Source organism: Tetrao urogallus, assembly GCF_951394365.1.
Source record: "Tetrao urogallus genome assembly, contig: SUPER_28_unloc_2, whole genome shotgun sequence".
NCBI lineage: Eukaryota > Metazoa > Chordata > Aves > Galliformes > Phasianidae > Tetrao > Tetrao urogallus.
Window position 1 is genome coordinate 176,918 of NW_027639057.1, and position 14,802 is coordinate 191,719.

Below are 14,802 nucleotides of genomic sequence, written 5' to 3' on the forward strand. Positions count from 1 at the left end.
CCGCAGGGGGGATCGCCGCGCTCAGAAGCCGGTCATGCAGTTGGAAATCGTGGAAACAGCAGATAAACAAAGGCATAAATAAATGGGCTCCGGTAGCACTGAGTGGAGCAAATGATTTCCTAACAAATCAGTGCCTTCCATGCACAACGGGAGTGCTTTCTGAGTGCTTCTCTGCTCCGTGGGAACAGCAGTGGCTGCAGCAATGAGAAATCCCCCACCGAGTGACTTCCAGACAGGTGACACTGCTGCTCCCTGCAGAGATCTTGTATTATTTTGTATTATTTATGCTCTTTGGAACAAAATAATGCTGGAGTGCTAAAGAGGAAAAAAAAGAAAGTGAAGTTCCACCTGATTCAGAGTGATTTTATTGTTGGCTTTGTTATACAGCATTGGTGCACAAATGTTAAAAGGTAATCCAGCTCTGGAAACACAAGGCTTTGGGTTAGCAGTGCGTGATTTTGTGCTGTAAATCACTGATTACTTAACGGGCAAATTAAGCTTTGCAGGGAAAGGGCACTCTGTGAAATGTTCACTTCTGGAGTCACCCAGGAGTGGCTCCTCCACCACCCAGCAATCAGTCCTTAGAAGCTGTGAGGTTGGCCTGCAGGCAGGCAGTGATTGCACAGCTCTTTATGAAGGCAAAGATCAAGGAAATAAAAGAGATGCAGGATGTGTTTCAGGTTTACTCGTCTGCCTCAGAGAATGAGCATAAAGCGGAGCTTCTGTGGCTCACCCCAATGGAAGGCGAAGTTCAGAAAGTGGTTCGCTGGACTGATTCACCTGCAGGAAAGAGGAGGGGGGGGAATATAGAAAATCAACCAAGAAATCAGTAATAACAGCAAACCAGCCAAGAAAATGGCTCCATACACTCTTATATCCAGATGTCCGAGGTGCTGTCACCACCGGGGTAACGAATCTCGTGAGCCAGCGCCGGCCCATCAGGCTCCTTCCCAAAATCCACCAGGAAGTCTGTATTCACTTTCAATCCACCTCTTTCAGTGTCCACATCGACCTGCAGCATAACAGAGCCCTCCCTGGAAAAGGGACCCAGGAGACGTCAGAGGACTCGGAGTTGTTGGGTCTCTGTGTGACAAAGACAGAACCTGCCTTTGATTTGAGACAGGAATCCTGAGCACGGGGACACCCAGCCTTCCTCTTTCAGCCAAGTTTTCTTACTTGACAAGATCTGGGTAGAACTGTTTGTCCCATCCGCTGTAGAGAGAGGTGGAGACGTACAGCCTCTTCCCATCCAAACTGAGCTGAATCATCTGCGGTCCGCCCGGCACCCTCTTCCCCTGCAATGGGAACAGAGCACAGAGTGCTCCAGGCATGCTGGGCAACAGCAGGGAGGAACAAAGCATTGCAGTGGTTCTGCTGCTTGGAGGAGCATCCATCACTTGGAACTCCTGCACACAGGAGCAGCAGATCTGCCTCGGAAACAAAGTATTCTTTATTGGGAGCCTAACTCCTTATTCAAAGCCTCGAAGGTGAGAACCAGGAACCAGGAAGAAAATGAGGGGTGAAGGGCTGGTGTTGATGTGCTCAGACGGGCAGGAATCAATCAATCAAGGAATCAACCAATGGATGGGTGCACGACAAAGCTGCCATCCCAGCTCCACTGCAGCTGGGTTTCAATCTGCACTATGAAATGAAGGAGTTTGTGGGACCTCCTGGGACGATCTTCAGCCCGAAACCATCCTCTGATCAACAGATCTCCGTATGAGCACACGCAGTTCTTGTGCATCCCATAAGAGGTTCCATAAGTAGTTGCCCTGACAGTGATAACGTTAATGAACGCTGATGACGGCTGATAACCGCTGATAACCAGGGATAATTAATGCTCTTTAATTTTTCTATCATGACGCCAGGTGCTGCTGAACTCTTTACCTGAACCCACACCCATCCACCCACAAGGAACGCTGCACATCAGCAGGAGCTGGTGGAGAGCTTTGGCCATTGGTTGCTGCACGGTTGTCATGAGGAGCGATGAACACACACTGCATTTGCTTCCAGTCACTAACAGCAGCAGGGAAGGTGTCATTACACGGGCGTTGGTGCAACCGAACAGCTTGTACAACTCCACAGGGACCCACAAGGCTCACCAGGTTTTACTCCATCTCGTGCTGAAATGCAATACTTGCAGCCCAGGCTGGGAGCCAAGACACAAGCTAGCTCACGAACTGCTTCATAGGCTTTACAGCTCAGATACTGCTTTATATGCTTTATAGCTCATGTATTGCTTTCTATGTTTGACTGCACTGCAGAGATTCAAAACGGATCAGAATGAGCAGAGCGCTGACAACCTCTAAGTGCACAGCAGGAGAGCTGACCTTAATCACAAACGGCTCCGGTTGGCACTGCAGCTCCTTGTCTTCCAGCACGGTCACAGGCCCACCTCTTACAATGCTGCCTCCCAGGAACACCTGCAGCCAAGGGGGGAGAAGTGAGAAATGGTGCAGGTACCAAAGGAAGGTGAAAGCGATAAAGGGGGAAACAGGACTGTGCTGCTGTGTGGGATGGCTCTTCTGGTGCTGCTCACCTGCCCCACCAGTTTGGGCCGGCGCGTGTTGGAGATGTCGTACTGGCGGATGTCGCCGTGCAGCCAATTGCTGAAGTAGAGGAATCTGTCGTCCAGTGAGATGAGGATGTCAGTGATGAGACCTGCATGAAAGTTCAGCAGCAGAGCCATGAGACGGATGGTGCCAGAACAGGCACAGACATCCCTGAATGTGGCTGCTCAGGCTGCAGCTGCATCCCCAGGACCTTTCCTGAACACTTTGGGCGGATAATCTCCACGGGATGTCTGCTGTTGAGAGACTCAAACTATTTCCCAGAGAAATGGACCTCAGCACTGAGCAATGCGGGAGCAGAGCCCTGACAGCCTCTCCCACCTGCTGGCTCATAAGCAAGAATAATTGGGTATATTTCAAGTATCATACAAAGAACACAAACAGACTTTAGTGTTTGACAAGGGAAGTGTTTGCTACTCGAGGATAAGAATTCCCAAAGAGCTGCACGGCACCATGGAGCCAAAGAGGAGAATGCTCTGTTCCTTCTCCCCCCACGCTCACACTCACCAGGCATGTCGGGGAGAAGCCATCCCTGCACTTTCTTTCTGGGTACTTCAATCACTTTCTCTGCTGCCCAGTCTCCTTTCTGCAGAAAGAGAGGAGTGAACACAGCGTTGTGACTGCCCTGATGTTAGCCATGAGTCTGCATGGCAGGGATGGACACGATGGGGCTGCTCAGCAATGAGGGGCCATGTGGTGGCTTCAGAAAGCCATTGCATGGGCTGGTAGGAAGGTTTGCTCTCTGGCACAGCCTTATTGCTTGGCTAGAGTTGGACAGGAATGAGGAGATGTATTTTTTTAATCAGAACTGCACCGCTTCCGAGGTGAGCACTGGATTTCCAACACACCCAGCGTCACCGTGGCTGTCACTACCTCTGTCTTGTAGAAGCGATGCACTGTTCCACTTAGAGCACATCCAACAAATCCTTCTGCAGCATCGGGGTTGTGGAGGAACCGAATTTCCAGCGGGATGGAGTCCTTCCCTAAGTCAATTGCCTGAAGGTAGGTGTGGGAGCTCCAGTCCCACACGTTGATGTGGCGGCCGTAATGCCCTGGTGGGTCAGGTCAGGCAAAAATAAGCACAGAAGGGATTATTCCAGCTTTAGCAAAGAACCACTTTTACTTCAGCAGGTTAAACCCGTGGTCCCTCACCTTTCTCAACATCCACCGGGTTAAACCCATACGCCAGGACTTTGGGGGCCCCCCACTCGGTGCTCATCAGGACGTTGTGCCGCGGTTGGTACCAGAAGTCATAACCAAAGGGGGGGCACTTCCCCCCTTTCTCCCAGTTTCCCTTCACTTCAAAGGTCTCTCCATCCAGCAAAACAAAGCCGCCTGCAGGAAGCAGAAGGAACGTCTTAAATAAGGTCAATGACATCTCGATATTTGGCATCTATTTGCTAAACGCTGTAAATGCGATCTTACGAAAAACGTGACTCTATTTGTATCACTTCTATGGGACAAAGCAGATCAAAGCAAGATTCTTAAAGAATCACATTTTTAAATAAACTCCAGTTTGCTCTACAGGTACTCAAGGCATTTTGATACACCGGTTATCCTCCCTAAGTAGCTTTCCATTAAGGAGTACTGTAGAGGCAATCCTGGAGGAGTCACTTCTGTTTTCTTTTGCTTGCCAACAACAAGCAACTGCTGGAACTGCTGGGTGCACCAAAGAACTGTGAGCCTGCAGCCAGACACACCTCTAGCATTAATTTTGGACAAACAACGAGATGGATACCTTTCCCATTGCCAGAAGGATCTCCCAGGCAGCTGATCAGGATGTCACCGCTGCCCAGGCAGTGGGAGGTGTGGGGATTTGCCACGTTCCCCTTCCAGAACAGCTCCACGGGCTCCACAGTCTGCAACAAGGCAACGTGCAGTCAGACCTTCAGTCCAGTCACAGAACTCCAGTTTTACCACAGAGAGGACAAGTCCCAGAGGACGAGGAAGCTGTGGGTGTGATGCGTGCCAGAGGGGGGTGGCTGCATTGGGGATTTCGAGTACTTGCCACCTCCCTGCTCCTCGGCCCAACAGTGCAACACCACCACGACATCACAGGTTTATCTGCTCTTCTCCAAAACATCAACAGTTGAATGGTCAGAATGGGTTTAATTAGGATCAGTGGCAGAAACACTGCTGTGCCATTTTCAGACGTTGCACTCCTCTGGAGTTCAGAGGAAAAAACGTCTTTGAGCTTCGTGAGAAGCTCAGCCTGAAACAAAATCCACTGCACAAGAAAAGCCCTTTGGGGGTTTTTATTCCGCTGAAATAACAGTTAAAGTCTGGCAACGTTCTTAAGATCTCAGAGCTGTAAGGTTATGAATGGATGTGTCTGCAGGCAGGCGGGGGGACAACAGAGCCCATAAACGCTTCCTTGCATTGCACATTACGCCCCTGAACGTCCCTCTTGACGAGGACACCGCGTTTGTTTCTGGCCCTTTGTACGGAGCTTTACACAGCGGTGTAGGATTAACCAAATTAACTCGACCACAGCTGAAACCAGCACACAAGTGTGGACTGACAACCTGTACGTCTGCACCCAGCCTGGTCTTCTATGTTTCTTTTGTACTCAATGATTTTTCTTTAAAAAGTTAAAAAATCAACACATCATGAGCTCAGGAACCCAGGATTAAAGGATTAAGTATCAAGGAGGTGTCCTTTATGCAAAGATCTGGTTTAGCTCAGTGGAAATCCAATCGAGTTCGAAGCCACTGGGATCCCTCACAAACATATTACCTACATATGCTCACCTGAATGTGTCAACCGTATCAGGTATTAATTAGCACAAGGTTTTGCCGTGTAATTTATCAGTAAATTAGGAGTTTCAAAACTCACACAAGTTCCCATTATGTGGCAAAAGCCTCCAGAGCTGTTCAGACTCCATCGCTCTGATCTGAAGCTGGATGCCACGAAATTACTGTCTTGGTCACAACCACCATCTTGGCCAATCTTGGTCAACGTCACAACAAAGAAAAAGGCATTTTAAGTCACCTGAGTGTACCTTGTGGATTCTGGGGGCTCGAGGGTCCGTGCCCACATCCACCACGTAAATGCGGGATGAGATCAGGCACGGGAGGATGAGGCGATTGCGGCTCTTTGTGGCGTCCCCAAAGCAGCTGCTGCAGGCGTTCCACCCCGAGTGATGGAGCTCGTCTTTCAGGTTGGGCATGGGCAGGCGGTGGATGACCTGCAGCACCAGACTTGAGATTCAGCCTGGGATCGTTTTTCACCCCAGGCAAAGAAATGGGTCTTTGTGTCAAAGCATAAATTAATAAAGAGCAGAAGGAAGCGGCTGTTTGTGATTCAGGAAGCGGAGTCAGGGCGGGATACAAAGAGCTGAAGCGAGAAGCTGGGAGAGGAAAGTTGGACATCGCGATCGCCAGGCATTTGTTAAATGCTGTTTGCTGTTAAATTGATTTCCAACTAATTAAGGAGATGTGGAGTAATTACACAGAAAACAGAAACCAAACAGAAAAACAGAAAAAAAACAATTGTTCGTTTGCTGCAAGTCTCAGAGTTCACAAGTTTCACCTGATTGCATCTGGGACTGCTGCAAACTGGCTCGTTAATTTGCACTCTTGCTCCTGACTTTACCCTTCTCCCCTAGAACTAAGAGGATTTGGAGATAACAAAAAGATTTGTCAGAGTCTCAGGAAATTTGCTTCCTCCACTCCTCCACAATAAAAACCTAAATGGTAGCTATAAAAAACAGAAAGGAGAACGAATGACGAAAAGCTCTGCTGCCAAACCAGAATCAGCGTTCCTTAAAGATACGGAGATCAGAGTCCAAAACATCTTCACCGACTCGAGTCGGTCAACCTTCCCGTTGCAAAATAAACGGAGCAGATTTCTGTTGCCCCACATGCACGTTTCCCAGGGTCTCACAGGTGCTACGTGACAAACTCAGACCATGCCACCTTTCAGGGTTTAATTTCACGCTCAGTATAAATCATCAAGTGATAGAAAATGCTCTGAAAATGTCTCAGGAGCACCAGGAGGCTCCGGCCGTCCCACACGCAGTACCTGGCAGTAGTGTGGGGATTTGGGGTCAACATCCACGGTGGCCAAGTAGTCTGGCTTCTGGATGCCGGTGTTCCTGTAGATGCAGGGCAGGTAGACGATCTCCTCCCGGGGACCTTCCAAACAGAAGTCATTTCATGGTCAGAAAGAATCATTTTGGTAAAATACTGTGGTTAACTCTGAAATACACTGATTTTAATCCCTGAGTCTGTGAATTATGATTCTTCCTCACCCGTAATCAGGAAGCCAGAGCTCAATACCATTAAATGCCCCATGGAGCATCTGGGTCCTTTCTCCTCTTCTCCTATTCTTCTCTCACAGCACTTCTATGAGAGTCTGTGGGCGTCTATATAAGTCTACCCAAAAACACCCCTGAAACATTTCTGGAGTCATGGGGATTTGTACCCAATATACTTAAAGGCAAGTTCTATTTTGCAGTATAGAACCCAGAACAGTTGGTTGCATGTTGGCATCCTACAGCCATGCATTCATCTCTGTTTTAACACAGCTTCACCAAATTCACAGCGCTTCATAGGATTGAGTTCAGAGTGAAACCAAATCTCCTCTGATATTTAAAATCTTCTTGGTTTTGCTAATTAATGGGCCACCAACAGTTCTCACTGAACTGGAAAACCATCCCTCACATGCAGGGCCTGCATTTAGGGGGTGCTGCAGCACTTGCCCTTCATGGCGTCCAGGGGAGTCGCGTATCCTGGGCCGCATGCTCCACATTTTGCTGGCGAGAGAAACAAAGGAGAGGTTTTAGAGAGGTTTCAGTCTCCACATTCTTTCAAAATTCATCTCTAAGAGGACACTGGCTCTGCATTCAAAGGTGGACTGATATCAGATTCAATCGACATCGCCAGACATCTGTAAGTCTCTCTGAGTCGGGTCAGTGCTGAGGTTCCTTGAGTTACTGGATGTGATGCTCCACACTCAAAAATGATGGGAAATTTGGGCCTTCATCTCACAGAATTCAGCCTCACAATTCCCAGCGCAGAGGCAGCATCAGCCTCCCTGCCCATTTCATGGAGTTTTCTCTGCAGGCAAAACCATCCAGCAGTGCACGCACTGCATGAGGAGGTCTGTGATTCCAAATAGAAGATCTCCTCAAATAGAGAAACTCAGCACATTAGGTTTAATCTCACATTCTTTGTGAAATGTTGCTGGTTCTTTTTTTTGTCTGAAAACACAGTGTAGAAAGTTTGCTTTGTTCCGTACACCATAATTGAAACTTTATTCCAATTTTCTCAATCAGCCAAATTAGCAGGAACGCAGTCTGCGTTAGACCACAGCTTAATTAGCACTGCAAATCAGCGTTCTGCAGATCGCTCTGAGCAGAAAGATTTCCTTTCCAGAGAAAACCTACAGCAAATGACAAACATCTCCTCCTCGCTTCTCCCGTTCCTTTCTCCTCTCCCTCTGTTGTCTTTCAAACACGTCCAGCCCCAACCCATCCCCACCTCTGTGCCAGCTCAGAGGATCATTACAGTGGAGAGGACCTCCAAGATCACCAGGTCCGGCCCTCAGCCCTCCCTGCCCGCTGAACAGCCTGCGTAGGGCCGTCTCATAGCAAATGCAGTTACTGTAAACACAAGAAGGAAGCACTTTCTTCCACTGTTTGGGTTTAGCAGCTGGAGATACAGGAGAGGAGCTGAAGCTTTGCCTTTTATCTCTGCTATTGTACAGCAGCAGCTCCTCAGCCCTCGAAGACAAACCGTGAAAGTGCCCACACGCCTCAGAGGGAGTTTAGGAGAGAAGTGGTGAGGATGTACGGACCTCTGCTGAGGGCTTTCAGCCAATCCATCGCTCCTGGCGACGGCCAGCGCTGCAGCACAATGTTTAGCTGACTCCTTCCGCAGCACCTGGTGACTCCCTGCCACCACCATTCCCACAGAAAGGCCACTATCACAGCCTGCCAGCTGCCGCTCCACGCTTTTTAGCCATTGGAACACAGCAAGCACTTTCACTTTGTGCCTTTGGCACCAAGATAAGCGCTCAGCACAGGAGATAACCCAAACTGGCCCTTCTGCTGAATCATGAGCTCTGGCTTTGCTGAGAAATGTTCTACCCCCAAACCTGTTGGAAATGGCGAAGGAACGGCGCTCGCTTCCACATTACACAACAATTTATGGACGTGCAAAGTCATTTCCATCTATTTCAGTGCCCTCCCCTTCGTTTGGGACAGCAGAGAAGGAAATAAAAGCCCATAGCAACAATGCAAGTGAAAAATGAAACTGTGCTCCTGGCTTTCCTGGAAGTGCCGTTCCCGTTCCCGCTCGGGGCAGCACAGCCCAGCTGCATCAGCTCCTGACAGCTCAAAGCGATGAGCATCGTGGTGTAAGGAGTGTTCCCCGAGCATTGCCGCTGTGCAAAACGGGGGCAGCATTTAACGGAGCAAAGCTGTGCAGAAAATGGTGAGCTCAGCCCCGCCAGCAAACGCAGCAAAGTTTCGCAGCGCAGAACAGAGCAGAAAGCAGCAAATCAACCGCTGGAGCTCTTACCCATGTTGGCTCCGAGGTGCGCAGCAGGAAGCACGGCGCCTGGAATGGAGTAAAGCAGAAGGGAATAAACAGAGAGCAAAGGGGATGGCAGAGAGCTGCCCGGGGGAGGATCGAATGCACTGAAAGCCCAATGGCCTGGAAGCACTGAACCCACCTCCCCCTCCGACTGCTCCAGTTGAGTCCCAATGGAACGGGCGGGATGTTGTGACCCTGAGCTGAGCCTGAATGCTTTCCAGTAGCACAGAAGGAAGTGGTTGTGCTGAATATCTTCGCCCCTTTGGCAGCTGCTGTGTTTTCAGCGCTTCAGCCCTGTAAACAAAGTGGCTCCGGGGGGGGGGGAGTGACGCTCACCAAGTCACTTCTACAGCAGTTGCTTTCAAAACTGACGTGAAAATCTGGATTGTCATCCCACTGACCAAAAGCAATCAGTAAATATGAATGCCCTGTTCTAAAACAGTAAAAACTCCTAACAGTAAAGACTCCTTTAAGTGTCTGCACTGCAAATTTGGTGCAAATGTTGGATGCCAAGTGCCCTAAAATGAAAAATATTCAATTACTGTTCCCATGAACTTAAGGAACTCATCCACAACAACTCTGGAGTCAATGGGGAAAACAAAAGTTATCTTCAGGAAAATCATGGAGGTTAAACTGGGTTCCAGAAAAGAGTCAATCACAGCCAACTGTTGGAACAAAGAAAGTGTGAAATCCTGGGAAATTGTTCTACATTTCCTTAGTGCCTGAAATTACCTTGGAGAGAAGCAGCCCAGGTAGGCAAGGCATTGTAGAGAGCTTGTTTCCTTGCTTCAAGGCAAGGATGCACAACATCAGCACAGAAGGAAGGAAGAAATCAAGTTGGGGATTGGCAGAGGGAATATTTTTGGTGGTAAATACAATCATCAGTCAACAGTAAATGGAACTTAGCTGCAAGATCTTTCAGACATCTGAATTCCAATGACAAACTCCCAACTTTTCCCCTCAATAGCGCTGCCAGCCTGAGTGGCATTTCAGGAGGAAAATCATTTTTTATTCACTGCTGCTTCCTGACTACGAGATGTGCTTTTATTAATGCTCAGTAATTAAATAATGCTGCTCTGAGGCAGAGGCACCACCAGGAACACAAACACATCGCTGGTGAAAATGTTGGTTATTATTATTGGGAGGAAACGTGACCCTTTGAGTTGCACACATGATTTACAGGGGACAGAAATGTCGTGCACACAGCGAGCTGTGTAAATGAGGGAGAATGACGGGGAGCTCGGGAAGGCCATCACAAGGAAATTAATGTGCTTGCTTAACGAAGTGCGGCGTCATAAATCACGTTGCAGCATCGCACCATGGGGGTCCATTTGGGAAGCACCCGACTCACCAAAATCACGTTTCGAGAATGAAGGAAACGACATTTCAAAGGATGTGAGAGATGTAAATGCTATCAGTTTTGAAGAGCGCACTTGTGTATCTTAAAAATGATGTTGGTTGGTTGGAACTGGATGATCTTCATGGTCCCCTCCAATCTATTCTATGATTCTATGAAAAATATGCTGGCTGTTAATAAAAACAAGCATTATCAGTTTTCACCTTATTACCTTCAGTATTCAGTCTGTACCGCATGCAGCTAAAAGCTGTGTGGCCCATCACGACTGAATTATTCACAATAAGAAGTTTATTATTAAAGACATGAATCATTTGAAATCATCCGTGGGAGAAACGTAGGGAGAATCCCAGGGAGATCTGTTGGCTTGACGGCTTGGGGCACTCGGAAGGCACCGATCCAAACACATAGCGAAGGAAATGCACAACTGTGAGTGTTTCTGTGGTTGCTTTGGTTATGTTTGGGTTGCTTACAGACACAACATTGGGTTCAGGCTGCAGGGCACACCGCTCAGCACAGGTGGTGCAGTCACTGTCCTGGAGGTGCTCAAGAGGAGCGTGGATGTGGAGGCACTGAGGGATGTGGGGGGTGGGCACGGTGGTGGGGGTGGGTTGGGGTTGGACTTGGTGATCTTAGAGGTCTTTCCAAGCCCAATGACTCTACGGGGACAGATCCTGAAGGCACTCTCCTGCTGCATCTACCTCAGCAATGGTGTTCAGGAACCTGTGGAGATGCTGATGGCCATTCAATCCAAAGCATTCATCTTGAAGCTGTCCCTGAGAAGTGACATTTGTGTCCACTTTTGATGTAATTATGAGTTTCACAGAAGAGAGATGAAATGATTTGCTTCATTAATAAGGTCTCCCACATCTCCTGTAAGCCTCCTCCATCACCAGATGTACCTCCTGTCACTTGGAGATACCGGAACTGCATCACTGGCCACACCATAGAACTCAAGCCCCATGCTGTTGGCTGTGCAACGTCTCTTCTAACGGATGAGAGGTTTCAGCAGCATTTCTCTCCTGAAAACGTGAAGGTTAAAAGTGGAGGCCTGGCTCCGGACAGCAGTGCCAAGCACCAAAACAGCTGTCTGCTGGTGGTGAGACACTGAGAACTCCCTACAAATCCCTATCCACCACGGAGGCCGTGGGCACTCAACAAGCCACCAATTCAAAGCCAATAACTACAGAATACAGAATCACTGAGGTTGGAAAAGACCTCTGTAATCACCGCGTCCAGCCCAGCCCGTCCCCACCAACCACGGCCCCACGTGCCACATCTCCATGGTCCTGGGATACCTGCGGGGACGGCGATTCCACCACTTCTCTATTTCACACGGAGATGTGGCATCTGGGGACAGCGGGGATGGGGTGACGGGCTGGGGCTGAGGACAGGAATGCGCTGGGGTGGCCGCGGAGTCTCCGCGGACGAGCGCAGCCCGCCGCGCATCGCTCGCGCCGCTCCACCGCCCCTGAGGAGGCGGTGGCGGAAGCCCCGCCCTCCGAGTGACGTCACCACAACGCCCGCCAATCCGCGCGGCGAATCGCGGCCCGGCAGGAAGTGACGTCACCGTCTCCCTCCGCCGCCCGGTCCCCTTTTTGTGTGTGTGTGTGTGTGTGTGTGTGTGTGTGTGTGTGTGTGTGTGGAGTGCGGCGGCTCCGCGTGTATCCCCCCGCGGCGGCTCCTCCTCCTCCCGCCCCCCCCGGCCCTCCGCCCGCCGCCCGATGCCACCTGCGCTGCGCTCCCGGGGCTGAGGGACCGCGCGGAGCGGGGAAGGTGAGAGCCGGGCGGGGGGTGGGAGGAGGAGGCCGCGGTCCGTTATGTGCCGTGGGCGGAGGGATCGGGGGGAGTCGGGGGTGAACCGGCTCCAACCGCCCGGGGATGGGGGGAGGGGGGGGGAAGAGGGGCGCACACAAAGCGGGGGAGGAATGGGGGGGGCGGGGGGAGGAGCCGCCGTGCCGCGGGGCGGAGGGATCCTCTCACACCCCCCGCGGTGATGCGGCCCCGATCCCTCCGCCCCGCGCGCCCCCCCGGAGCTCTGCCGCCCCCCCCTCACGTCGGTGGGCGGCCATGTTGGCACCGGGGTTATTTTTTCTGCCTTTCTCCCAGGCGCGACGCTCTCAGCCCTGGCGGGGTCGCGCTCCGTGCCGAGAGGCCCCTCCCGAAGGCCCCGCGCCCCCCCGAGCCCCGCTGCGGCCTTCGGCCCCTCCCCGCCCCCCGGCGCTCAGTGGTATCGATGGGGGTCGCGGCCCTCCGGTCTGCGCCGTCCCCGCGGAGCCCCCCCTGGGCGCGGGGCGGTGCTGAACGCTGCTTTGTGTCCGTGGCTGTCGGTGACACGGAGCGCCCCTGCGCTGTGCCCGTGGTGACCGAGCTCGGGGCTGCGGGCACGGCAGTGCGGGGCTGCAGGAGCGGCCCTTCCAGTCCAACGCAGCCGCCAGACCAAGCCTTTCAGTCCACGCCGTTCGCTGAGGGGTCTGGAAGTTCCCATCCAAGCCCTTTGCTAAGCAGTACCTTGCAACCCAATCCATTCACTATGGGAATCCTCTTGACTCGAGCTGTTTGCTGAGGGATCCCTTCCAGCCTGGTCACAAAGTGGTCGCTTCCAATACAACCCAACTCAAGCCCTTCCAACCCATTTGTTATGAGATCCAACCTGAGCTATTGGCTAAGGGCTCCCCTCCGACCCAGCCCATTCCAAGTCTGTCTGGTCCCACACTTCTCCTGGCTGCACCTGCTGAGTCTGGGTGTTTGCTTTTGAGCTGCTTGCACTGTTTTACTCAACACCACGCTGTGGTGCTGCCTTTCAGTCCCAGAGAAGCCTGGTGGCTGCAGTGGGACAACCCAGCTCTGCATCCCCTGCCCCACTCCGTGCTGTGTCACAAAATGTGTGCAGGCTTGCACTGCCCTGCACAAAACTCATGTCACACAACAAAATGCATCGCATTAGTTTTATCAGCCTGGCTGTGGTAGCAGCTGTCACCCATGGTGAAATGGGGGAGAGCACGCAGGTTGACATGGGGGTAGAGGTTTGGGGATCTGTTTCTTCTTTTAGGAAAGGCTTTGTGGGGAAATAGGAATTCTGCATCTTCCCTGCACTGAGCCTTGCTGTGTGCTGATGGTTTGAGGTTGCTGCAGATGGGAAGTTTATGCCATGCCTGGGTATAATTCTATCTGCAGTCGTATTGTGCCTAATAGCAGAAGTGGGGCCGTCCCGCAGCGCTGAGCTCTGTCTGGGCCAGGGGTTCTGCACGTGTTGCTCACAGATGGCACCGTGTTGTGGATATATATGGCTGTGTTGTTTGTGTGCACGATCCCACAGCTGCTTGGAGACTGTCAAAGGACCAGCGACTGCCTTCGTTCTGACAGACCTGCCCCACGCTCCTTGCCATTTGCAGGAATGGAGCTGCAGACAGCTGGTGGGCTCCAGAAGCAGCTTCAGGGTAGTACCGTGGTCACAAAATATGTCCCAAATGTTCAGCAGAGCTGCAGAGACGCATAGCAGAAAGTGGTTTGTTTTCATCACTCAGCACTTCCAGCTTTAAGGTAGATAACAATCATTAAAATTGAGTGTAATAATAGATTTTAATTAGTAGCATCACACACATCAAAGCCTTTAATAAAATACAGAGGACTTTAAATGAAGGCATTCATAGCAAATTTAATACGGCTGTGGACGAAGTTGGGTACCCAGCAGAGCGCAGAGCAGATTCACCTTGGTGTGAAGGATTGGCTGCCCAGCCTCCACCTGCTCCCTTCTTTCAGAGGTGTTGCTCATGATGAATGGCCAAATAAACACTAATGAAAACATCATCCAACATTTTCATCACTGAGATTATATCAGCTCGAAGCTGTGCCAGTTATTCATTAAGAGCCACCGAAGAACATTATCTTTTCTTCAGGGAAGGGATTGCGGCGTGTCTTGACAGCAGGAACCTTTATCACAGGATTCATTTGCATTTAATGTAACCTCATCGGGTTCTTAAAAAGTGAAGGCGCGTTCCTTGCCATTGAGTATTTCTATATGAGCATTATTAAAAGTGAGTGAGAAAAGTAATAAGACAGGAATTGTGTTGAGCCTGCACGTCCACCAAGGTTGGACAAAATGGAGAGCAGCGGGCACTCGGAAGTTGGTTTATGTATTAATTTCTACCTTGCAGTGTGTTGAGTCATCTCCAGCTCGTCTGTAGGTCTCTTAGGAGCAGATCCTCGATTTTACGTCTTAGATTTTCTTCTCCGGACCCTCAGCATGAAGGTTGTTTTATAGCAAGCGGTGAGGAAAATTGAAGGGTCAATTAATTCTTAATATGTATTTTTCTCACTGATATTTTTCCTTAGGGAG

The 14,802-nt window shown here is 50.6% G+C and overlaps 1 protein-coding gene across 1 annotated transcript; it reads right to left on the bottom strand.

Annotated features, from left to right (window-relative positions):
* Positions 1–613: 613 nt before the first annotated feature.
* Positions 614–9,098, bottom strand: LOC306956350 (methanethiol oxidase-like; the record flags this gene model as incomplete). The annotated part of the gene is made up of 13 exons (XM_079550954.1): positions 614–780; positions 868–1,034; positions 1,177–1,295; positions 2,331–2,423; positions 2,540–2,661; positions 3,078–3,156; positions 3,444–3,622; positions 3,723–3,905; positions 4,309–4,429; positions 5,572–5,757; positions 6,594–6,706; positions 7,273–7,326; positions 9,095–9,098. The coding sequence occupies 12 exons, from the start codon at positions 9,096–9,098 to the stop codon at positions 872–874; spliced, it is 1,416 nt and encodes a 471-aa protein (XP_079407080.1). The 3' UTR covers positions 614–780; positions 868–871.
* Between the last annotated feature and the right edge of the window lie 5,704 nt (positions 9,099–14,802).